Source organism: Toxotes jaculatrix, chromosome 1, assembly GCF_017976425.1.
Source record: "Toxotes jaculatrix isolate fToxJac2 chromosome 1, fToxJac2.pri, whole genome shotgun sequence".
Taxonomy (NCBI): Eukaryota; Metazoa; Chordata; class Actinopteri; family Toxotidae; genus Toxotes; species Toxotes jaculatrix.
This window is the reverse complement of record NC_054394.1, coordinates 4596029-4621295: the sequence shown is the minus strand read 5'-3', so window position 1 is coordinate 4621295 and position 25267 is coordinate 4596029. Positions and strand designations below refer to the sequence as shown.

Here is a 25267-nt window from a genome sequence, read left to right as displayed (position 1 = left end):
TCAAGGGAAACAATAGATTAAGTTGAGATTCTCCCATGATTCAATCAATCAATAAATGCTCTTTATTTTGGGCAGTGGTGTGCAGTAGCAGTAGTTAAAATACATTAAAAACAAAGAGACATAAACAAAAAAAACAAAAAAAACAAGGCATGCCATTTTTCTTCTTTATCTTATCTATCTATCTGTTAAAAATTCCTTTTTTTATATTATTTTTATTCAGTTTCACGGTGCAAGTTTGGCCTAAAGATTAAATATAGTTAAGGAACTTACAATACAGTTTTGATTATTGTAATTATTATCAGCATTGATCAATTTCATGGCCTATAGAATGTCAGAAAAGACTTGACGTGCCTATCAAAATGTCCCAAAACCCAAGGCGGCATCTTTAAATTCCTTGTTTTGTCCGATCAACAGCCCAGATGCTAAAGATATTCCATAAACTATCACATAAGCAAAAGAAAAGCAATAAACTTTCACAAATATGAAGCAGGAACGAGAGAATATTTGGCCTCCTCCTTGAAAAATGACTGAAACGATTAAATTGTCAGAATAGTTTCAGAATGTTTTTCTGTCTATTGACTGATCAAGTAATCATTTCAGCTCTGTTTGAAAGATGAATAACTCTGCATCACGAATCCTGCGTGCTTTTTTATTATTATTTTGTGGTGCCTTTGCAAATCTATTGTGGTTTGGACAGGAGTTGTACTCTTTTCATCTCAAGTTCACTGTGATTAAGTCCAATTGTGTCCAGAGGCGATATGTTTTTTTTTTTTTTCAAAGCAGCTCTGTTTGCGTGGCTCACTGCCACACCCTGGCACATCACTTGTTGTAACTGCTGGCTGCAGTTTATTTAGCCTGTTTTGTTCTCTCCACAGTCACTCATTCAAAATGCTGTTCATTTTCACAGTTTCATTGCTGGAGTTTTTCTACCAGGAACAAAACAAATACAGAAAAGAAAGGAATCAGGCTTTATGTAGTCAGTACAGACCCATCAAAAACTGAATGATTGATGGACCCAGTCCCTATTTGATTGGTTCGGGGCGTCCATGCACACACATCACACAAAAACACAAGACAACATTCAAATCATTTAAAATAAATCTCATTGGCATAGAATTCTAGAAAGATATAACTTAAATTGTAGGTTTTCTCAGCGTTAGTACCAGTGTTATTTTCTACCTTTAATTCCTTTGTGTTGGAGTAAATTGGATTATTGGAAAAGAAGACACACAGTGTTGGGCTCATACCAGGCGAGGAAACCTTCAACCTTGCAGAAGCTTCTAATGGGAAATAAGTATAACTTTTTTTAACTAGGTGCTGCTGCAGTGCCACGATAAACAAACTCGTTTAGCCTTGTCCCTGAACAATTCAAGGCAAAAGTTTTGTTTGCAGAAATAAGTGTCAGTTTGAGCACATTTTTGCAACTAAAGAAAAAATGTGTTTGAGTCTAGGCAACAAAACATCTGTGCTTAGGAGCTAGATGCACAAGGAAACCAAACTTTGGTTATGTGGGGAAGAAAATCCCTCGTTTGGGGTTAAAGAAAAACCGACTGCTTTGATTCAGGGCTGGGGTTAAGATTTTCCCCTGTCAATTGACATGTTGCTGTTAGCAAAATGACTGGGATAATATGAGGATTGAGCTCACAGTGTTTGAGACCACTGGCAGATGCATCAGCCAGCCTCCCCCCGAGCACTTGGCAGTGTCTGAACAGCTGCTGCTGTTTCAAGTTTTGCTTAAAAATGCTGCACTGAGTTTGATATTAAACTTTGCTAAATGCTGCATGGTCAAGCAAAGTGTAAGAGAGACAGGAGACAGAAGGTTGTAATCCACACTGAATCCCAGCACACCTTAATAGGACTTAGTAAAGCAGGAGATCTTAGAGATTACCTGAGCTGTACTGTAAACTGAACTCATATGCAGGCACACACACACACATATACATTTGATGACCTGAGCCAGACTGTTCCTAGTTAATTAAAGGATTCAGTAATTAGTAGATTGTTAAATTGGGGCCACATTTTCTTCCTATTGTGCTCTGGGCTTTGTGTCACCTGGGGTATCAGGACTAATACCTTCTAACTGGAGCAGCAGAGTGGAGGCTGTAAGCTGTAGCTGGTATCACAGTTGGTAAGACAGTCTTAGACGCAGATGGTAAGTAGAGTAATCTCAGGAAGGGATTTGACCAGTTATTGGCTTTGAAGGGCTTGTACTAGGTCTGTGCAGTTAAACGCAAAATGTATTGAAACAGTCATTTTGAATCTCTGTTTGGTTTCTTTGTTTTTCTGTTTAGTGTTTCCTGTTTTATTTTGAAGTTGCACTCCTTGTGTATCAGTTGTGGTATTACTTCCTGTTCTTGTGTTTTCCCGCCTTTGTGATTGCTGGCCCCGCCCTGATGTGTTTCACCTGTTCCTAATCACCCCTGCCACCTTGTGTATTTAAGTCTTCCCTTCTGGACAGTTTGTCTTGTTTCTGGAAAAGTTCTTTATTTTTCATTGAGTTTATGTTTTTTTGAGGGTTTTTCTTCCTATGTGGATTTCCAGAGTTTTGGTCCTGTCTGCCTGGACTCTAGCTTCTCTATCCTTCAGCCTGTAAGCCAGTTTTTGTTATTAAAAATCTTCACTAATCTTCCTGCTTGAGTGTCTGCACTTGTGTCCTTCCCCTGTATTCCTGGCCTCTACCACAACATTTTGCATGAGCACACTTCAGTAAATGCAAAACAGAACAACACCCCACAGATGTAATGAGACAATGAAAACCATAAATGTTATTCAGATGTTATTTGGTGTTATTCAAACCTATTTATTATACTGGTTATTTTGACAATTGCTCCATTTTAGCAAATGCCTGAAAACGCTCTTAAACTCACATTGACTGATTTCTGTTGTTGTTTATTATATATTATTAATTTTTTTTGGTTGTTTGTTTTTTTGGGCACTTGAGAGCAGCACAACATATCCAGCAGACACAGAGCAACATTAGTATTACTTTGGAGTTGTGTTCTTGATATAGTTGTGTTCTTGTGGATATTAGACTTGAGTCTAATATCCACTTTTCTTTTAGCTTTGTAGTGAGGGAGGTAGTGTTCAGCTGGTTTCTCAGCTTGTTAGTACAGATATCTGGACGAGAGCAGTGAGACTAAACCAAAACAGTAAAATTGTGGGACCATTAGACAAAAGCAGTAACTTGAAAGTTGCTAAAGCAGGAACACAATCAGCTGGTGCTCCTCTGCGGGCCATCACTACGGTGACCCCTTTCAAATTAAAGGTCTGATCCACTGCCAGTATATAAATATTGATGAGAGCAGCTGAAATTTAATTTCATTTATTGTTAGTGATGTAAATGTGACAGTTAATTGTGATATTGATTTCAATTGCCCAGCCTTAGCCAGTCCCATCGCTTTTGAAATAGGCTGTTGCACTTCTGTGAATGTGTTGTTTCTGTAACTGTACATGCCAGGTTGTGTGTGTATTTGTTTGAGCACAATATTGCCAGTGTGAAGATTTTCAATTATGAGTAGCTGTGCTGGAAGAGTAAGTAAGTGAAACTATTGGCTAACCATTTGTATCATTTGTAATTAGTGTAAGAAGTGAAGCTTGATTTCCTCTCTGTCCCTCTCTCTCTCATCCCTTAGTTTAATTGGCATGTCCATGTAAAAATGTGAAAAAGTCACTAAGATGGCGGCAGCTTTCCATTTAAACAGATTATGGATGGAACAGTTACCAGTGAGAGCCACATAGCCCTTTGTAATCCTCACAGAGGACATTTAATTAACTGGCCTTCTTTGCTATTCTCTCTCTCTCTCTCTCTCTCTCTCTCTCCCTTTCTCTCCCTCACTCTCTCTCTCTCTCTATCTGTTGGCCTGCCTTTTCTTTCACTCATTCTTTCACTCATTCATTTCTTCCTCTCTCTCAGCCTCTTTTTTGTCTCACTCCATTTCTCTCTCTCTCTCTTTTTTTTTCAAATATGGGTGTGAGTACTGAGGAAAGAGTGTGCATGTGGACACACACACACACTTGGTGCAGGTGTTGTCAGGTATAATGAAACTCTTTTCTTCAGAGGCTAAAAGACAGGAATAGTTAGTGCTGCATGTTAACACTAAATGAGAGGCAGAGAGAGAGAGATGGGGGTGGTGGTGGTGGTAGTGGGAGCTGTGGGGCAGTGAAATGAGGAGTTCCACATTATGCCTTCAGTACTGTCAGCACAATGTAGAGCAGGAGGGTGAGAGAGATATTGAGAAAATGAGGAAGCAGAGAGCTAGAAAGGTGCTGATTGGGGTCACTGGAGGAGAGCAGAGGAGAATGGGTCTGTGTTTGATTCATCAACTGTTAACTGAGTGTCTTCCTATTTGACATCCTCAAGCTCCATCACAGTGTTGGGTTCACATGCACATGTGCTCTCACGTCTACATACATGTGCAGACACATTGTGTAATGACCTAAATATGTATTTACAAATACTCGTGCAAAGATTTATCAGGAACATCACTGGGCTCCAACAAATGGCTGACCAAGGAACTGTGTTTCCATCTTCATGTGCTCCCTATAATGTTATATAATATATATTGATATAAATACACAGTTCTTCGCACCACCATGTGCTCTCAGACACATATTACATGTAGAGAAGGATGACAAATTAAAGGAAAAACCTACATGAAGTGTCTTAGTAAGGCGCTGGGCCACCACATGCTACCAGAACAGCTTCAGTACTCTTTGGTATTGATTCTACAAGTCTCTGGACTCAGGAGGAGGGATCATTCTTCAAAAGATATTCCCTCAGTCGGTGTATTGATTATGGAGGTGGAGAGCGCTGTCAAACACCTTGGTCCATAATGTCCCATAGGTGTTCAACTGGGTTGAGATCTGTTGACTGTGAAGGCCATAGCTTATGATGCTCATCATTTTCATACATCATCAAACCATTCAGTGAACCCTGTGTTGACGCATCTGTATTCTGCATTTTTCTCCGCTCAGTTATTTAAGTTTTTCCTTTAACTTGTCATGTACACGTACAGTATTTGGCAGTTGCTCTTATCCAAAATGACCCATAGTGCATTAGTCCAGAGAGTCTGGTGTTATGCTTTGCAAATGCAATATGCTGCATTCAAGTCCAACTGATTTCAGACGGGAAAAAAAAAAAAAACTGCATTTTTTTTCTATAGCTGCAGACATTTGCTTATACATGTTCAGTCAAGTGGTAGGTGCTATCAAAGTCTTCTATGTAATTTTATATTGTTATAGCAATCTACAGCATATTGTGTTATAGTACATTTTCTGTAAATGTATTTGTGATGATTTCAGTAAACAGTAACCAGAAAAAACAGGACTAGAACATCTATTTTTGGATAATCCAGGAAATCAATGAATACTCCACAAACAAATCAACATTCTTCATAACACTGATCCCAAAAAACTTTAAATCCAATACTGCCATGAAGCAGTCTCCTAACTGATTTTTAACACTGCTTACAATTAGGGATGGTGTTTGGTAGCATTTTATCAAATCTGAATCTAGTTCTGAATCTGTTTATCCAAATCCTTTCAAACCCCTTACTGAATCTATTCTGCATGCTGGGAATGAAGACATCTACTAGTTAAAGCATTGCTTTTATTTCACCCAGAGCAGTAACAAAACAAATTTCCACTGTTTTGTGCAACAAAAGATCTGATTTGATATTTGAGATTCTAGCTTCTTCAAATCACATTAATAATAACAGGTTTTTTTTATTTGAATAGTGATTTAGGAACGAATTAGCAGATAAATGTGACACTGGCACTAACAGGGCTGTCATTAATCCTCCCAGCCAAAAAAAAAAAAAAAAAAAAAAAGCTCTGAAAAAAAATATTAACTCTACTTTATCATTCAGTGAACCTCAATTAAATTAATTGCTGATATTTTCCATGCACTTTACGTTACTGGAAGGCAAACTTGTTACACAGCTACAGGTCACAAAACATGACGTCTGTGGTGTCCAGGCAGAGTCACATTGCCCAAAAACACAGTCTATTAGACAGTTATTTTCAAAGGCAATTAAATTGTCTTTGAGTCCTTTTACACAGTTACCTGACAGAGCATCCCTCACCACCTTCTGAGTTAGATAGAATTGACTAAAACACAGTTTTAGGTGTAGAATTTTAAGCATTCTCACTCCTTTTCTAAAGGCTTGTATATCATCTTTCCCATACCAGTTGCTGTCTGTTTGCCGAGGCTTGCTGCTGTGGTGTGGCTGGAAACTTGACCACTGAACCACGTAAAACACAAATAAAAAAGAGAGGGTTGGAGTGGATACTGATCCATCAAAAATCTGCATGGATCAGCTCTGGTCCAAGTGCTGTTGTCTCAGGACATCCCTATTTAGGGTACTTGTGTAAGTGCCAGAAAAAGACAGTGTTACTGCTTCACTAGTGTTGATTTAAAACTGGAACAAACTGGCCAAAAAGCAACTGTGCATAACTGTCACATTTCATGTTTATGAAGCATGAAATTCACTTGTGAATTGTATAAAACCCTCTATTTATTCATGACTGACATAGAATTAATATTTAATGATACATTTTCATGTAAATCAGTATCTAATAAACTTCAACAGCCAGAGTTTGTTTTGCTCTTTGGGTTTGGGGGCTTCAGTTATTCCTGTTACTGAACTCCATCTTATAACATTCATTAAATGTCATTAAATATACATACACAGAATCCATGTTATATTCACAAAAATGTGCAAATATAAGCGGGGGGGAGGGAAAGATAGAATTCAGTAATGCATAAACACAAAAGACAAATAGGTTTCTTAAAGATGTGGTGCTTCTGAAATCCTTCCAGTGCACACTGGAACCAGAAAGGAAATGTGATGGAGGAGCAGGAAGGCTACGGACAGAATACTGAACAGTAGCAGGCTCAAATTCATGAACATGGCACAGTGTATGAGAGGTGTGCTATGAAGCTCTCCAGAGATGAGGGTCCAAAGAACTCCACGTTCAATTAAAACAATGAAAACTACTAAAACGAGGAAAGAAATTATTCTCAGATACTCCAAAATAAGCATAATTCCAAGTCTGTGCTTCGTCTCTTATTTTTTCTTGGTAGAATACCACCGTATTTGTAAAATAAGCACCAACACAACAATACTGTGTTTCTAACTGAAGGAGATTCAGTATTCCACAAATCAAAATACCTGAAGAAGCACAACATTTAGGAAATCAGCCCAGGATGTCACTGATGCCAGTGCTAAGAGTTAAAAACAGCCAGAACTGGACAAAAACACTGACACGAACACTGGGTTCCTCACCGTTTCATAAAGATGTCAAGAAAATATGAGAATTCTGCACTATTAGTCCAAAGCAGCACCGAGTCATTAAAACTACTGTGTTACTTTTTAGATTTCACCCTAGTCTACAAATTCTGCCCTTGGATAAAATGAGCAATTTTCTCTCTCTGTTTGTGTAACCCCTCCACACTTTGTCTCTAATTGAGGAAGGTTAGTTATTCCAAAAATACCCCAAAAACAAAAACATATATAATTATAAGTATGTGTATCATTTTAAACCTAGAATGACTGTTTCAGCACATGAGAAAGCATCAGAAGAGTAGAAGGATGAAAAGCTTTCTGTCAGAGTAAAAGGAGTAAAAGGAAAAACAATTAATATGAGGTGAGCCTGGTGCCTGACTTCAAGTCATCTTCTTCATCCTCCCCCTCCTTAACTCTGAGAGAAAGGTTTATGAGATTAAATCACTAATCTCATGATGATAACTCTCTCATTATATGTTGCTCTATACAAACACCAGCAGTCAACAATGGAATAATTAAATACTTCCTTTTCTTTAAAAAAAACAAACTGTATTTGCTCCAGTTCTAGTGTTTCATTTCATACTACACTGGGAACACCAGGATTGGGACCTTTGATCTGTAGTGTAGTGCAGTGTAGTGTAGTGTAGTGTAGTGTAGTGTAGTGTAGTGTAGTGTACATAGTGGCCAGACTTCCACAGCAGTAAAAGAAATTATATCAATCATACTATGTATATATCATGAGGTAAGTGAAGTTATATAAAGTGCTCAGGCTCTGTTTTGAAAGAGAGGACAATGTTGCCTCAGGAATAATGTGGTGCCATCTTTCTAATAATGATGCAAGAAATGATGCTTTGCTTTGTGTGTGAAAACACACTCTCGACTGGTGCTTTATGATCAGCCTGAGTGAAAGTCTAAACGGAGCCTGAGTTGAAAGTTTTGGGCAAGACGCAGCAGGGTGGACAGTTCACGCGCTGTCAGATCAAACAGCCGTAGACTGCAGGGTGTGTCTCTGCTCATAATCACAGTGCTTGAGAAATAGAAGGAGAGGTGTGAATACATGTGATGTTGTCAACTGAATGAGACTTTCAAGATCCAGGTTTTAAGCCCCTCCCTCTTGCCATAGTGTTGATGCATGTTTACAATAATACAACCGAAAACTAGCCTAACACTAGTCACAGCTCCCTTCAGCTTTGATTAGCACTTGTTTTTTCTATATTAGCAACAGGTTTTCCTCACAACAAAGGATGTTTGCAAGCACCTGTATGAGAGAATGAACTCAGGTATGTAGTAGATGTATGTAAAGTTAGGCTCATGTTCTGTTGCAGTCTACCACTCAGGCCTCTGACCTGATGTGAGGTATGGCAAGCAAGAAGGTGCAGTGCAGTTCTAAAGTGATATTTGGTTGGTTGAAGACAAACATTTCAGAATCTATAACAATTGTGGATGTATTTCATTAGTACCTTATCTTCTCAGAGAAATCAGTGAAAGAAACCACCCAACATGTGGGTGAGAGGTGAGTGAAACACAAGTTGCCCAGAGGTGAGACAAACCTTCATTTTACTGACAGGAAAGCAGGGATTTTTGGCAGTGTAGGATGTAGAAATTTATGATCAAACTCGCCATCCAGCAATAAAGTTGAATATCATCAATTTTTCTTTCTAACTTTCTTGTTTCCAACAGGCTTAAGGCGTTAACTAAGAGCGGTAGCATTGACTGGATGCTTTGTTCCAAGCAAAGTTATGTAGCCTTCTGTGGTGATAATCAGAGGTCAGGTCAGAGGTTATCCCATAGACTTCACAGAGTATGACATGTCAATGAGCTAATGAAGAACCAAGTTTAAGGACCACAAGCAGTGAACAAAGAATAGAAGTGTACGTCAACGAAAAGAGTAAGAGCTATTCAACTAGCTGGTTCAATACACAATATTCTTCATTTTGTGACAGATTCAACAGGGTGAACTTTGTAACCTCTTCAACGTTACATAAGAAAGATGGTATTTTCAGTTTTGTGGTTTATCAATGTCTGCACGCTCTCCCATAATTCTTAGAACTGCATTTGTAAGGAGAAGAGTTTTCTTTTTAATTTAGTATAAAATAAGAATTGTAACTAAGAATGGGTAAAGACATGATCAGAATATATAGATCAGACTTGCTTGTTTGCGATTCTGGAAACAGACAGTGCCCCAAGGATGCACAGTCTACATGCAGAAATTATGTTTATTTTCATAAAATTAGATGGAGCATAAAGCAGCCAATCTAAATGTAGTCAGTCTCATCTCTCTGATTTATTGTGTAATCTATAGTAGAGTCAGATACATCTATATGTAACAGTAAATCTGTCCATCTCCAGCACTAATCTTAATACTATTGTATCAAAGCTTGTTTTTCAGGACTAATAGCTCTGACTGTTGTGCTGTCTTTCCTTATCCTTACTTCACCCCACCTAAGGCTGCAGTGCTGTCTCCAGTATGAAAAGTCCTATACTTAGCCTCGAGTAATCAACAAATCATCAATAGTGACACCTTGGATAAGACCAAGGTTCACGTTGCGTGATAGGCTTTTTGAGCTTCCAGCGGTATTGAGTGGGTTGATGTATCTGAAAAGTAAGATCACATATACTATAAATCAAATTATCTCTTGGTCTAAAGAGGCCACTTACGTGAAGTGTTTTCTCTTTGGCTGAAAGGAATAAACAGATCAGATCTTTTTTTTTTTTTTTTAATAGTAATTCACTGTTTCCACTAAAGTTGAACTGGTCGATCAACAGAAAATTAACAGGTAATTATTTTAATAATCAAATAATATAAAAAAGCTGTATGTATAAAGCCACTTGCGGCTTCAGGGAAAGTGACATGAATTGATTCATTGCCTCGAGGGATGACACTCAAGCATCAACTGGAGCTGAAGACTGAATTGAAAATATCTGGGAATGAGCCGGTAATGGAGGTCTGTAAGGTCCCCAGGTGAAGGTTTTTGACAAGGAAGAGGAATGCATGGAATAAAAAAGACGATCTATGTGGTTCTCTTACATCGATTTTGATATTGTCCATCGGGAATCATGCTATAGTGCTGCAATGCTAACTTGGTGGGTGTTACTCTCATAAAGTTTTTGTGGTGAAAGTAACTGCCGTCCCATTTTATGTAGCAGATAACCATTGAAATCTGACCTGGTGGAAAAGAGTGGAGACCTGCAAAAGCTGTCAACTCTCATGACATTGGCCTCTTTTGTTGAAAGTCATCCTAAAATCTTTTAATTAATATGGTTGTGGGTGCCAGTGTTGCATATTTGGTTTTGATGGTATGACAGTAAATACAATGAGTAAATTTGTCGTATAACGTGGCAAATATTACTTTCATATCACTTTTTGTTTTCACCCCTTAAATGCAATGTTGGAAATCAATGGGCAGAAATGTTTTCATGGCAGTATTGGAATTTTCATATGAGAGTCACATCAGTGTGTACTACTGTGCTTTATCTGGTTTTGAATCTACTGGATTAGCCAAAAACAGATCATCAACTGGGCTGGTTTGTTGGCCATTATTAGCTTATTACAGATATACAAATAGATTAGTATGATGTGTAAACAATGGCAATTCATTGTTTTCTGTATATGTTGTTATTGATGCCTGAAACTTTGTTATCAATTGCCTTGGATATTCTTATTGGTATATATCTTTTATGCCTTAGTGCAAGTTGAAAAGACTGCAGACATTTTCATTTGTCAAACTCTGCTAAAACTAACATTATTACTGAAACAGAGTCATTACTATTTTCTTTTTCCATCTGTGTTTTTCTCACACAAGTGAAATTCCTGCTATGAATAGAAACAATTTCAGAGTCATTGTAATGGAGAATTGCAACTTCTATCCATCCTTGACCACAATTAGTGTTCTGATCATGGCAGCAATCAATTACCATGAACAAAAAAGCAGCAAACGCATCCTCCGTTTTTCATTAGTGGTGTTTGTGCATAGGGCTTCAGGACAATACACATACTGTATGTGCTCTGAGAACAAGATAACAAGAAAGTGCTGTGAGAAAATGAACATGTAACAATGCCTGGACTCGCAACCTATTGGACCAAAGGAGGTTGGCAGCAATGAAAAAGCCTTCTGTAACACTATTAGTAATTGCAAGTCCCACTGTTTCTAGAGATTGCGACATATCATTAGATCCAGTGAGATGCATTAGTGTGAGGGATGGCAAGAGCACCAAGCTGTATCTCCCTATTGTCCTTCATTAGCCACTAATCCACTGATGATCGTTATTAGTTAGACAGGAGTGTGTGTGTGTGTGTGTGTGTGTGTGTGTGTGTGTGTGTGTGTGTGTGTGTGTGTGTGTGTGTGTGTGTGTGTGTGTGTGTGTGTCTGTAAGATGCATTTTGGCATAGGGCTCTGTATATTAGCCCAGTGATTTATTATCTGGGTAATCCCGTCCCTTCCTCCCCAAAGCTGCATTGTCCTTTTGCCAATTAATTCTGAATCTGTTACGACCACAGGGAGGGAAGGAGACAGAAAGAGTGAGAGAGAGAGAGAGAGAGAGAGAGAGAGAGAGAGAGATCATCAACAAATACATTGGTTCAACCCCAGAGTTAAGTGCAGTGCTATATTTTTTGTAAGATGTGGCTGGTTAATTCCGCTTTTCTGTCTTTTTTTTGATGTCCGCTTATGTTTTTCCTTGTAACGCTCCCTCGCTCCCTCTCTTCTCTAATGCCATTGATTCATGCAATTGCTTGCTTGTTTTTTCCCCCTTCGCTTCTTAATTTTTCCATCTTCCACTTTTCGTTGTTCTGCTGTTTCTATAACAACCACAGGGTCATTTCTCAGCCTCTGCATTTCACTCCTAATCCTGTTCATGCGACACTCAACTCTTATTTTTCTTGCTGCTTTTTCTTGCTGTGCTCTATATTACTTGATTGCAACCTCTCACTCTGAAAATACTTCTTTTTTCTCCTGTTCTGCTCTTTCTATCATCCCTGCATCCTTTCTTTCCTTTCATTCACTGTACAGACATACATTGAAAAGTATTTTCTCATTTCCCTACTTGGGTTTGTTATTACAGCCACAAAATGTAAAATGTAAAGATGGAGAAAATGGATTGCTGTTCAGGCCATAGTAAATAAGTGTGGGACAGTTACATAGAGATTATTGTTATATAACCATTCCATATAAGAATCTGCCATTTTTTTTCAACAGGTACCAAAACTGGTACCACAGAGAGCAATTCCCTGGCTCCAGTCCTGAAATTATTCCTCTGCTCCCCTGCTGCGACCAGCAAACACTGCTGTGCAGCATCTTCTTCATCTGTGTGTGTGTGTGTGTGTGTGTGTGGGCTGATGAGGTCTGTGTGGAACCTTAGTGTGTTTCACCAATGTTGATATGATTGCTGTTTACTACAGGTGCTGATAGGGCAGCACTGATTGTAATTACTAGTTGGATCATATTTCCGTTGTCTGTTGTCCACATGGCACATTCAGGAAAGAGAGAGGGAGATGACATTTGAACTGAATTCAGAGTAACTGAATATGAGCACTTAAGAGGAATAATACTGGATGCCTTAACATATATGTGTTTCTTATTTATTCTTTTTGGTATTTGTTTTTTGCAAAAAAGAATTGAATCTGAAAAACTGGAAATTCATGCCGGTCATCATTTGCATGTGTCTGATCAATTGCTTTCTATACTTCTACAGGATCCTACAGGAACAAAAGAGTTTACAGTAAATTAACAAATAATAAAGAGCAAAAGATATTTTTATAAATCAGTCAAGTAATTTTCTGTTTAAGATTATGTGTTCATTCAGGTTTTAAAACAGCTTCTAACAAATGGAGGGAAAGTTTATCACCCTAAATAACTGCATGGTCATTATTATAGCTTCATTTTAACAGCACATAGATTCTTCAGTCCTGAATTAAATTCCTGACAGTGTTGATGCTTTGACTCTTACTCCATCATTGTAGCTCAGAATAACATGAGGAGACTCTGTGACGATAATTGGAAATAAAAACTAAACCCTCTGATGTCTTTTATTAGAAATATTCCCCCCGATTATAAATGAACATTTCAGTCAGATTGACCTCATCAGACATTAACTACTTTCTCTTCTCTCCTCTGTGGAGCAGAAACAGTCTGACTTTTTTAAGATTTGAATCACATATTTATGATAGTTTGTTGGCCATCAGACAAAAGAGCATAAATACCCACTCAGTAAGAGACCCAGTATATCCTTAGCCCAGACTTTCTTTTTCTATACTATTCTTCTATCATATTTGTTACATTTCACCCTGTTGAATTTCATTTTTTGATGGAATTGTGACCAGATTTACCTACAGGTATCACCATTTCTTCTCATTTCATATTAAATATTTTATTCTTGGTTCTGACGATGTTGCTTGTAATTCACAACTCTGCCTCTTTCACATGAACAAGCTCAAAGCCGGACAGATAAAGCAGAGTCACCTGAGCCAGTGGATAACCAGCTTCATGATACAGGTTATTCTGGATGACCAGTGTTAGGCTCAGTGGAGCCAGATAACCACAAGACGACCTTGCTTCATAGTACAGGCGTCTGATTATATAGGGCTATAATCACCCAGTGATTATTTTAATTGTCAGTTAATTATTTTCTTGATGAATGAATCAGTGTATTTTTTTAGTGCATAAAATGTTGAAAAACAGTGAGAAAATATCTCAACTTCACAATTTCTAATGCAGTCCATGATGAAGACAGATTGTTTACATGCCAACAGTCAAAAACCCCAAAATATGCAGAAAATCATAGCACCAGTAAATGATCAATTGACTAATTATTTATTGACTGGTCATTTCAGAGTTAAGTTGCAGCTTTAAGTGATGTTTTGCAGTAGCAGAAGCCTGGTGGTCAACAAGGAAGTAATACTATTTTCCACTTACTTGATAAATACTGAAGTAAAAAACACACTGACTGTGGGTTTTAGACCTGTGTAAGCTGCTCTCCTCCTCTTTTTGTTGACAGTTTTGAAGTGGCAGCACTGCTCCTCAGCCAGCCTGTGTGTACCGGCTGCTGGAGAGATGCCACACAACATAGCTGTTTGAAGTGAAGCAGTAGACTCCAGCTAGCTGAATGTCACATGCTTTTCTCTGCTGGAAGAGTTGTTGGACTGACAGAGAAGAACAGAGTGGTGTTCTACACCGAGACAAACAACTTTCAGAGACAGAAAATGAACTAAAGAAGGAAAAAAAACGCAACAGGAACTTATGTAGCGAGTTCAGACTCATTTACCTTTTCTCTATGTCACTAAGCCATTCAGTGTGTCTGTGTGTGTGTCAAGGGTGCTTGAAATATTCTTTAAAGAAAAACTAAAAGAAACAATAAAAAAAAGGGAACAAAACAGCATGTGGCTTTATTTCGTATGTGTAAGCGGCGTTATGAGTTGCCATTTGCTTTGTTACTAAATGTGGCTAATGTGGCTGTTTTACACTCATGAATTTGGCCAGCAGAGCAATGTGAAAACAATCGGTTGTTTCAACCAGCCCTTCCAAACTTCACAAACCTATTGTTTGGTATAATATAACTGTGCATGCAGGAATGCCCTGTGAAGACAAAGTAAGGCTTAATGGCAATGCTAACATGCTGAAATATGTACACTACCTGTCAAAGATTTTAGAACAACCCCAGTTTTAAGAAGCTCAAGTCCAGTGAATAACATTAAACATTATGGTACAAAGGTGAGCAGTAAATGGTCTAAGGTTTAAAAAAAAAAAAAGTTCACTCCCTGTTTTTCTGCAGCAGTGGAAGTAAATGAAGACTTACTTAATGGAAACAGTCCACACAGGTGACCCTACTTTTGCTGATGACTTACAAACTCTCTGTCTGTACAAAGGCAGTGTTGGAATAAATTGTGTTACAACACCCTCTGACACGTTTTTAGGGCAGTGCTGTACAGCAGGAAGTAGTTCTGTATACTGCTGTCAGAAAGGTGAGAAAAAGACAAGTAACAAAGGAGACTGATTGGGTAGATGTTCATCCTATAGCAAGATAATGACCTCACATGCAGCTGAACAGAAGGTGAAAGCAAAGCAGCACATTTGTGGGAACATTTTCATTGTAGAAAGAATGTCACAAGTGCATTTGGCTGCTGGATGAGTCAGAGATTTAGATTAAAATTTAGGATCTATTTTAAATCTTTATTATTTATTTGTTCTATGCTTTAATTCCAGGGTACACTGAGATGTTGCAGTATGTAAATTTCAGTAACAAATGGAAAAATTGAGCTGTTCTAAAACTTTTGACAGGTAGTGTATCTTACAGGTGATTAAGGCCTTTATAGTAAGCAGAAAAATAGCAAAACAGCTTTTACTTGACCACCACTAGGTGTGTTACAATGGTGTGCTCCTCAAGTTCCTAGAAACCCCCAAAAATATTTCTTTACATTTGCTTCAGCAGCCCTATCAAACATGAGCTCTGAATTGAATTTGGAGTGCCAGTCACCATGATAAACCAACTCTCTCTCCTCTTTTTCTTACTTCCCCAGGTCCAGAGTGGTACTTGGTCAGGGTGGAGTTGACTGTGACAGATGTAAATGACAATGTCCCAGAATGGAGCATGGTTCCTGCTCCCTACCTTGCTGTGGTTTCACCTGATGCCCCTGCAGGCTCCCTGGTCTACAAGCTCCATGCCCAGGATGGGGACGAAGGCAACAATGGCGAAGTGGAATACTTCCTGTCTGATGGTAGGATGTTTTTTCTTCTTTTCTCCTGTGTGTCCTATGGTTTAACATTGTATTTTAAAGAAAGGAGGACTTCCTATTCCTCACTCATTACCTTGAAGTGGTTTGGGTAGGTGGGTGAGTGCATTTTTCATGCTGCTTCACTCATACTAGGACACTTAAATGTCAGTATAATCAGTATGTAGAATGCCAGTATGCCGTTCATGCACATGTAGTTATTTTTCAGTGTAATGTAAGTCACTTCTCTGCTATGCAAATAATTGCTTTTCTTATCATCTGCCATGTAATGATTTCTTCTGCCCATATTGGAAACTGTTAAACTACTGCCTATAAAGAGAGAGTCTCACAGTTTTGCCCAGGGGACGGACAGAAAATGAATTGACAATAGAAATTACAAGAAAAAACATAAACATTGATGTTAGTGTCTACACTAAACTTTTCATTGGTTTGAATGGATGTTTCATCCATTAAAGGCTTGAGCACACTCTCACAGTGCTTCTCTGTACCACTTCTGAGCATTTGGTTCAGCTGTTTTGTGGATGCAGGATTGTGAAAAAGAAGGGATCCTACTGCGGTCAGTTCACATCCAAGTCAAAAACGATAACTGCTGTAAATGCGGTATAGTTTGGATTTAAAGTCTTATCTCACCCTGCTACGTTACATACACGTCATCCCAGTTCCAGTCTCTCTGCTGTTTGCATTTCATATTTCAGCAATTTGGGAAACTGACTGTACAGCCATATTTATCACTTTATTGGTGCATGCTCAACATGCATTTACAATATTTTTGACAGGTCACGAAGGCAGCAGGGTTTACACACCCCGTTAGCCTTGTTGTCCTTTGCACTGGTTGACTCTGAGCTGTTACAGACAAAGGCGGTTACATGTCGAGGGCTAGTCCTTTGAAGCTGAACGCCTTCTGAACTTGTAATCACAGAAAGAAGTCTGGAACAAAAGGATCATGATCAGCGCAGATAAATTTGCATCATGACACAATCCTCTGCATCTCTGTTGTTCATCTGCTTATTATTTTAGTAAGAAACACTCATTCTAATGTTCTGCTAAAATCTGTGATTTAATTATATCTAAAGCTATCTGTCACCTCTTACCTTTCTGTGTTCTCATTGTTTCCTTCAAATAACTTCTTAAGCTTTCATTTGCCTTGCCAATCTGTTGGGTTATCTATTATACATAAAAGGTTATTCTGAACCTGCATTTCATTACCTTTTATTCCTTTCATGTTCTGCTGTTTTCTGTGTATTGTTTTTTATTTAGGCATCTTATCTTTGATCTATTGGCCTTCCATATCTCCTCCAACAAATCTAGTTATTTTTCTTGTGTGCACTTTCTGGAGAACGTGTTGGAAATGTGTAATCAAACTCTAATCAGCAAACATATTGCTTTTATCTGCAGGTGGTGATGGTCGTTTTGAAGTAGACAGGAAGAGTGGCCAGGTGCGAACCACAGGCCTTCCCCTGCAGCGGGACAGGGAGTACCTGCTGACGGTGGTGGCTGCTGACCGGCTGGGCAGCCGCAGTGCCCCTGCAGTCGTCTCTGTGGTGGCTGGAGCCCGGCCGCCACAGTTCACAAACGCTTCCTTCACCATTGCCATACCGGAAAACACCCCTGAAGGACAGCCGTGAGTTTACACATACACACAGCAAAAAAAAAAAAAAAAAAAGCCTGGGCCCATCTCTGAAATTGTCTCCAGTGTTGGGCATGTTCCAAAAAAATAAGGATTTTTTTGAGCCACATTTCCTGACTCAACATTCACATGAAGTGGTTTATACACTTCACAGACTCAGACACATCTGTGCACACATGTATTTCTCAGATGTTGCCTTCCTATTTGATCTGCACACACAATATTTCTTTTTTTCTGACTGTGCTCTTCATGTTTTACAGACTGCTACAGTTGATTTTACCATGACACATTTAGCCTTGAGTATATTATATGCAGCATGAGTAAAAGCACTTCCTTCAAAGTATTGATTTACACACACACTTACAGTGTTTTATTGTAAAAGTTGAATTAGGGATGCAGTAACTGATAGAATGCACAGTCTCTACACTCTGTATATGAGATCATTGTGCATATATGCTTGAATATGCATGTCACATGCCTGCATGCCTTCACAATATAATGTGTAGGCCTGCACATCCATACACACACACACACACACACACACACACGTACACACATACACATATACACACACACACGTACAAGCATACACATACACACACACACACTGAGGTCTGAGTAAAGCAGAACAGTTATGACTAGTGTCCTTGAATTGGCCTCATTATCCTTGACTGACACATTTGGCAAACCAGTAAAATGGATATTCCAGTCTGTTTACACAGATTTCATCATGGAAATTGTGTAAGCGTTGGAAAGCATGTCCAATAAATAACAAGCACCAACTCAGCTTAGCATTTTATTGCTGTATACCCCCACCTCTGCTCCATTAGTATACCCCAGTGCTCTGGTGGACATTGTACAGAAATGTACTTGACTTTATTGTATCATCCTCTTCTTTGCTCTTCACTTTGCTCTTAGATAGTTCAGTCCACTCAGTTCTTATCTGGTCTTCTTTCACTTAACTTGACTCTAAGGGGCTCCACTGAGGTCTTTGTGATACTTTAATCATTTAATTAAATTATAGACTTTTTATTAGAATTGTGACAAGACCATATTGAGTCTTTTTTTCTCATTTGAAATTATCTAATATCTGTTATAAATTACAAACAATTTGTAATTAAAAAATAGGTAAAGTAGTTATTGAAGTCTTTCATTTTAGGTGTGCAGAGCATATTCTAATGCACAACAGTGTAACACAGTTAGCTGAGATAAACATCAGGCTGATTATATTAAATATGACTTTGCATACATTTGCCATGGAATGATGCAGTAATTGGATTTGGAAAAACATTTTTAATGTCAGGATATTGATTGTGAGTCCAGCCCTCACTCTTTTCCATTCAAGTCTGCTCAGTCCTTTCTACACTGATGTATAGATATGTAGGTACCTCACTCTGCCCTTCTTTACTCTTCTGTTTCCATGTTGCTCTGTACTCAAAGCTTATCTGATCCACATACTATGTTAAAGTACTCCTCTTATTTCTGTACAGAGGTCTAATATAATTGAGTCTCCTTCATTCCAATCTGCTGGGATCTATTTGACACATAGTGGAGTGTACTTTGCTCTTTATTATTTTGCTCTTCTGTAGTCAGCTCTGTTTGTTCTGTGAGGCTGCTTTTATACTTTTTTCACTACAAGAACTTAACCTTTAAGAAAAATATCCATACTATTGCCACTTAAAATAACACTGTTGGTCCCTGTGCCTTACAGGTTCTCCACTTCAGATATATGGTTAATTTCCCGTAGTGGAAAATGCCTATCTGCTGTACAGAATCCTTCTCTATACCACTCTAACATAAAAGCATGTTTGGAAGACATCAATTGAACTATGTGGGTATATACTTTGCTCTCATCTACCCCATCCTACAGCACATTTAGTCAATGGGGAACTCTCTCTCCATGTCTCTCCAGCTTCCTGGTCACACCTGCTGTGTCCTTCCAGAAGAAACCAATCAGCTACAGCCTCCTCATCAATCCCAGCAGTCTCTTCTCCATCTCGGCAGAGAGCGGTGAAATCAGTCTGACCCGCCCTATTGACTACGAGAGCGACCAGCATCGCTACTTGCTATTGGTGCGAGCCAGCGAAGGCCTGGACAGCATGAGCAGTGCAGCAGAGGTTTGTGTGTGTGATGTGAATTCACATTTCCACTGTCAAACCCAATGACTGAATGGTCTTCAAAACTCAAGGATTTATGACATTACAAGGTTGTCGATATCCCCTTACACAGTCTGCACAACATACTACAAACACTATCTGACAAGTCTTCATCTTAACAAGTCTTCTACCAATGGAGTGAATTCATTTGTTTCTCATGCAGCACAGCTGACAATGATCTGCTGTATTTGCAGCTATTGTCACTTACTCTGGTAACAGAATTGTAGTCCCAGTATGGTGATAGTTGGCTGAAGGAAGCTCTTGAATTGTGGTAAGCAGTGTTAATTATGACAGTAAAATAATCACACAATTCTTTATTTAAGATTGTCAGACAAATTAAGGGTGACCCTCATTTACAATGATGCTGAGATCACACCATGGAAAATACACACATTCAAAATAAACAAACAAAATGAGTAAAATAGTTTCAGGCAGGTAATGGATGGTGAATGGATGGTGGAAATCTTGTGACCTGGTTCCCATGTGATGGAAGAAGTTTCAGGAGACCCAGGAAGTCAGGGTGCCTTGTGACTCTGAGGGGGCACCTGCATCATGAATGTTTAGGTTTTCCAACCAGAGACTGGGTTTATCATATCCATACGAGTGTAAGGTCTTCGCTATGACCTTAGTTGCTATGGCAACTGCCACTGGGGAATGTGCCAGCATCCTATCAGAGTATGTTCACAGCTATCCAAGGGACAGGCAGAACTATTGTTTTTATGGCTTTTTCTTTTTCTTTTCTTTTCTTTTCTTTCTTTTTTTTTTTAACAAAAGTGTGCAGATTTAAAACTGCATTCTGAATGTTTCCATCTCCCATCCACAGACTTGCTTGGTTTATCGTATCTTCATGAGTGCGGGGTCTGTGCTGTGACCTTGGTTGCAATTGCAACTGCCACTGGGGAATGTGCCAGCTGGACCCTGCGAGTATCTTCACAACTATCCTAGAGCCAGACAGTGAACTATTGTTCTCACGGCCTGCCTACCTATAAATCTTAAGAAGGGAGAAATTCCCTCACAAATAGTTAAGATAGCAGATAGATAGTATTTGGTCACATTGTAAGATATTCCATGAGTCTGCCACACTACTATTCAAAGCAGTCCTTCCAAGATAAGTCCTGGCATGAGGTGCCTCCAGAACCAGCCAATGACTGGAGTGAGTTCAAGGTGGACCAGGTGATGTGATATATGATTCTAATACAGAAGCCAATCCTTATTACACCTCTCAGTCAGAATCTTGTAGTAGAGGATACAGTAGTGAGTCTAGTATAGTATATCACCAGCAATAAACCTCAACACTGAGTGGCAAGCAGAATCTAAGGGCCTAAGTGTGGAGGCAGTGTCTGTAAATTACATCCCCATGGTCCAGTACTGGTGATGTGGTATTTAAATACAAATGTATCATCAAGCCAGATGCTAAGATACATGTATTCTGTTAGCCTTTCAATATTTATACCACTGACTGCAGAGATGTGCTGATTTCAGTACTCTGTTTTTGGATCTTGAGAAAACCACAAATTCCATTTGCATTAAGCATCAGCTTAAGATTAATAAGATAGTGTTGCAATGTAGGAGAGTTGTAGTTTCTTGATTAAACAGTCAGCAGTTCAGTACATAGTAGTATCGTCCACATAAAAATGAATTTGGTGACCGTGCAAGGAAGTGATTCATATAAATGGTGAACAGGATTGAGCCCAAAATAGATCCCCATGGCACGCCCATTGTAACTGTCAGGGATCCAGACTGGGCTACCACCATCCTCACACACTGACGTCTGTCTCATAAATTATTCTGAAGCCAGCTGCAAGCATCCCTATCAAAACCAGTAACAAGCAATCTTTCTATAAGTAGAGAATGGTCAGCGACCTTGTGTGGGAATTGGACCCAACATGAAAGACTGTTACTGAGCAGGTCAAAGAGATGGATAAAATCAGATTACTGACAGGCGGTGCCACTAGTGCGACGTAGACTATTATTTTTTTGGTAGTCACTGCAAGTGAAGCTTACAGTGATGTCGAGTATTGTAGATCCTGGAAAACAGTGTGTGACTGCATTAACAAAACAGACATTTCTTACAATGGGATCCCCTTCTATCTCCGGTGCTTCCTGTGCTCCTGTGGGTGGTGTTTACTCTTCACAAGGGCCCAAGGCCCTCAGACAGAGGGAATAGAGCAGACTTGGGTCATGGGTTTGGCCCCAGTGTTGAACCACACCTCCTCTCCCAGAGTCAAGAAACCATGAGGGTCGATTGGTTCATCTCCCAACCATGGGATGGTGTCCTGGACAGAGACTAATAGGTAAGGAGAGCAGGGCTGGCTGGCACAACCTGGCTTTCAGAGAAGGGAGAGATTCTTCACCTTGGCTTCAGCTGCCATGCGCATAAAATTAACTTAGCTTCCACTAGAAAGCAAGTCCTACAGCCAATGGCTGCAACAGACAGGGCAGCTGAGTTAGGTGAATCCTTTGTATTTGGGCTGAGTTATTTTGTGAAATCTGCACTGCTAACATCCTGAGATTTTTAGTATGCCCTTGTACAATAGGTAAGACTTTTCTTCAGCTTATCCCAAGTTGTTAATCCTCAACTCTACTTTACCTCATAACGAGTTGTAGTCGTCTTTAGTCCCCGTTTGTCATCAAATGCAAGACAAGAGTCTGAAGGGTTTAAGAGACATTTTCTGATAAATGCCTCTTGTTTCTTTTCCTGCCAGCTTTGCTTCTCCTGCTGAGCGTTCTCACACTGTAAGTCATGCAGAGAATCTGAGAGAGTCCAGAGGAAAGGTGTGTCCTGTTGTGAATGTTGCAGTTAAAACAATTGTCTGGTTTCCGGGCTTCACAATTGGTCTTTTTGTTGTTGGGTTGTTATGGGATGCCCTCAGCCTGAATTGATTGTAAAAGAACATTGAAATTCTGAGCCTACAGAACAACTGTACATATTCACTTCTGGTCTAAAGGCATGAACATTGTCTTCAATCAAAACCAAATAGACTTGTCTGTCTGGACTGACTGCTCTGGGATTCCCACTGAATTCCTCTTGTTATCAGGAAGTGAGAGAGAACAGCGGCTGACCGCTACAGGCATCGAAGCATCTGGTCTGGTTTCCATCATTACTCTGGCTTCAGGCTAAAACGTGTCCTACTGAACCGATCTGTCCTCAGCTGCTCTGCTCTGGGCCTCTGTGTACTGCAGAGCACCAAGAGCCTGTATGGAGAGAGAGAGAGAGAGAGAGAGAGAGAGAGAGAGAGAGAGAGAGAGAGAGAGAGAGAGAGAAGGAAAAAGAGAAAAGTGCGGGAATGACAGAAGGGTTGCTTGATTCAATGGTGAGCTTTGAAAGACAGATGGAAAGAATTAAAGAAAGGAATTGGTAGGGAATTGATATGTGCCCTTGTGCCCCACTCCTGCCCTGCATAGCCAGCCTCATCCGCCCTGTGCCTGCTCTCTGAAGCTAGGGTAAGCTTTTTGAACTTCCACTTGTTGTCCCATCAGCCCTGAAAAGCCAGCACCTCCTAGACTGCAACCACTGGCCCCGCAGCCACCTCTCCGTCTGTGCAGTTTAACAACACCAGATATAAACTACACTGTGTATTTGTTGAATGCTGGGCATCGCCTTTGCATTTTTATTTTACGACAGTTTTTGGAAGAAGTTTTCTTTCATTACATATTTGTGAATTTGTCTTCAAGAATACTTTTGATATGGTACTTTACTAAAAAAAATGTTTATAATACTCTAAATTCCATCTCAAACATTTTTGTCATTTTGAAAATGATTTAAGTCATCTCAATCAGTAAAAGGATCTAACAGTGGAAAAATGGTGTTGTGTAGGCTAATCTTGTTGACAAAGTAAACCTTTTACAGATGCTCTGTGCTTTAAATTAGCTTTAATGCCCTTGTACTTGCTTTTTGCTTCCTCCTGAGCAGAATTACAGCATCAGTCATTCCATCACATTGGAACAATTGCGAGGATAATGGAGGGCTGAATGGCTACAGCAAAGCTTAAGTGATTTATTGATACAGTGTATGGTTGTGGTAAGGCAGGATACACCCAGATGTAGACTGTCACACTCTGCTCCAGCCATGGACTCAGTATTTTTCCACTGCCCTGCTCACACTCTGCTCCAGCCATGGACTCAGTACTTTTCCACTGCCCTGCTCACACCACACCCACTAATCACACACCTGCTCTCACTCACCAATCAGCTCACCTACCAGTATATATTCTCCAGCCTCACACTCACTCGGTGCCAGATTGTTCTCTGCCATGCAAGACTTTCCAGCGTTTACCTGCCTGTCTTCCCGGTACCGACCCTGCCTGATTACGACCTGCCTGTTTTTCCTGATCCCCGGTAAATTACCTCTGCTTTCTGTTTCGACCACGAGCTCAGCCTGTCTCTCTCTGGACTGTTTGCCTGATTCTGCCTGCCTCCCTGTTACTGAACTTTTGCCTGCCTCGACCAAGCCTTCTGCCCAGCCCGTGAACTGTTTTGTGTGCCAGTTAATAAACCTATTAACTGATCATCAGTTCATTGCCTGTTTTGTACTGCACTTGGGTTCATACTATACCCGTCACAGTACAATCTGGCCAGTCATGGACCCAGCAGAACCACCGTCACCACGGGATCGGTTTGAAAGAATCGAGAGAGTGCTCATGCTTCATGAGCAACGAATGGAGCAGGCTGCTGCCCATGCCAGACAAGCGGCGGAGGCCCAAGCCGGGGCCATCACAACCCTCACAGCTCAACTGCAACAGCTGATCTCCACTTTTTCCTCTCCAGCGGCCACAGTCTCTGCACCAGCACCTCCACCTCCTGCTCCTGCTCCTGCTCCAGCTCCAGCTCCAGCTCCAACTCTGCCAAGGATGATATCAGAACCCCGGCTGGGGGCCCCAGAGCGCTACAATGGGGATCCCAAGCTCTGTCGTCCCTTCCTGACTTCCTGTTCTCTGCTGTTCAGTCTACAGCCACACACATTTGCCACTGAGGGAGCAAAGGTGGCATACGTCATCAGCAACCTGACAGATAGAGCTCTCCTCTGGGGAACTGCAGAGTGGGAGAGGCAGACTCCTGCCTGTGCTTCATTCCAGGCCTTCTCGGAGGAGCTGTGCAAGGTCTTCGGGCTGGGAGCTACGGGTCCAGATGGCACTTCTGAGCTACTCTCCATACGGCAGGGGAATCAGTCTGTGGCAGATTACTCCATCGACTTCCGGACCAAGGCCCGTCAGAGTGACTGGAACCTGGCTGCACTCCGGGATGCCTTTCTGCATGGTTTAGCAGAATATATCAAAGACGAACTGGTTTCTTATCCTCTACCTGCCACACTGGATGAACTCATCGAGCTCAGCACTCGACTGGACCTCCGTGTCAGGGCCCGGAGAAGAGAGAGGAGACAGAATCCTGCACTTTCCACTGCAGCTCACCACCTGAAGTCCCCATCCGCTTCGTCCCCGCCCTCACCTGCAACACCTGTCTCTGCTGACCCAGA

The 25267-nt window shown here is 40.2% G+C and overlaps 1 protein-coding gene across 1 annotated transcript in view; it reads left to right on the top strand.

Moving 5' to 3' along the window:
• The window catches only part of si:ch211-186j3.6 (neural-cadherin), a 276919-nt gene that overhangs the window by 52143 nt on the left and 199509 nt on the right, over window positions 1-25267 (top strand). The window contains exons 2-4 of the mRNA XM_041034346.1: window positions 15799-15996; window positions 17407-17632; window positions 19551-19755. Coding sequence (XP_040890280.1) covers window positions 15799-15996; window positions 17407-17632; window positions 19551-19755 — 629 coding nt within the window. The remainder of the gene's footprint in view (window positions 1-15798; window positions 15997-17406; window positions 17633-19550; window positions 19756-25267) is intronic.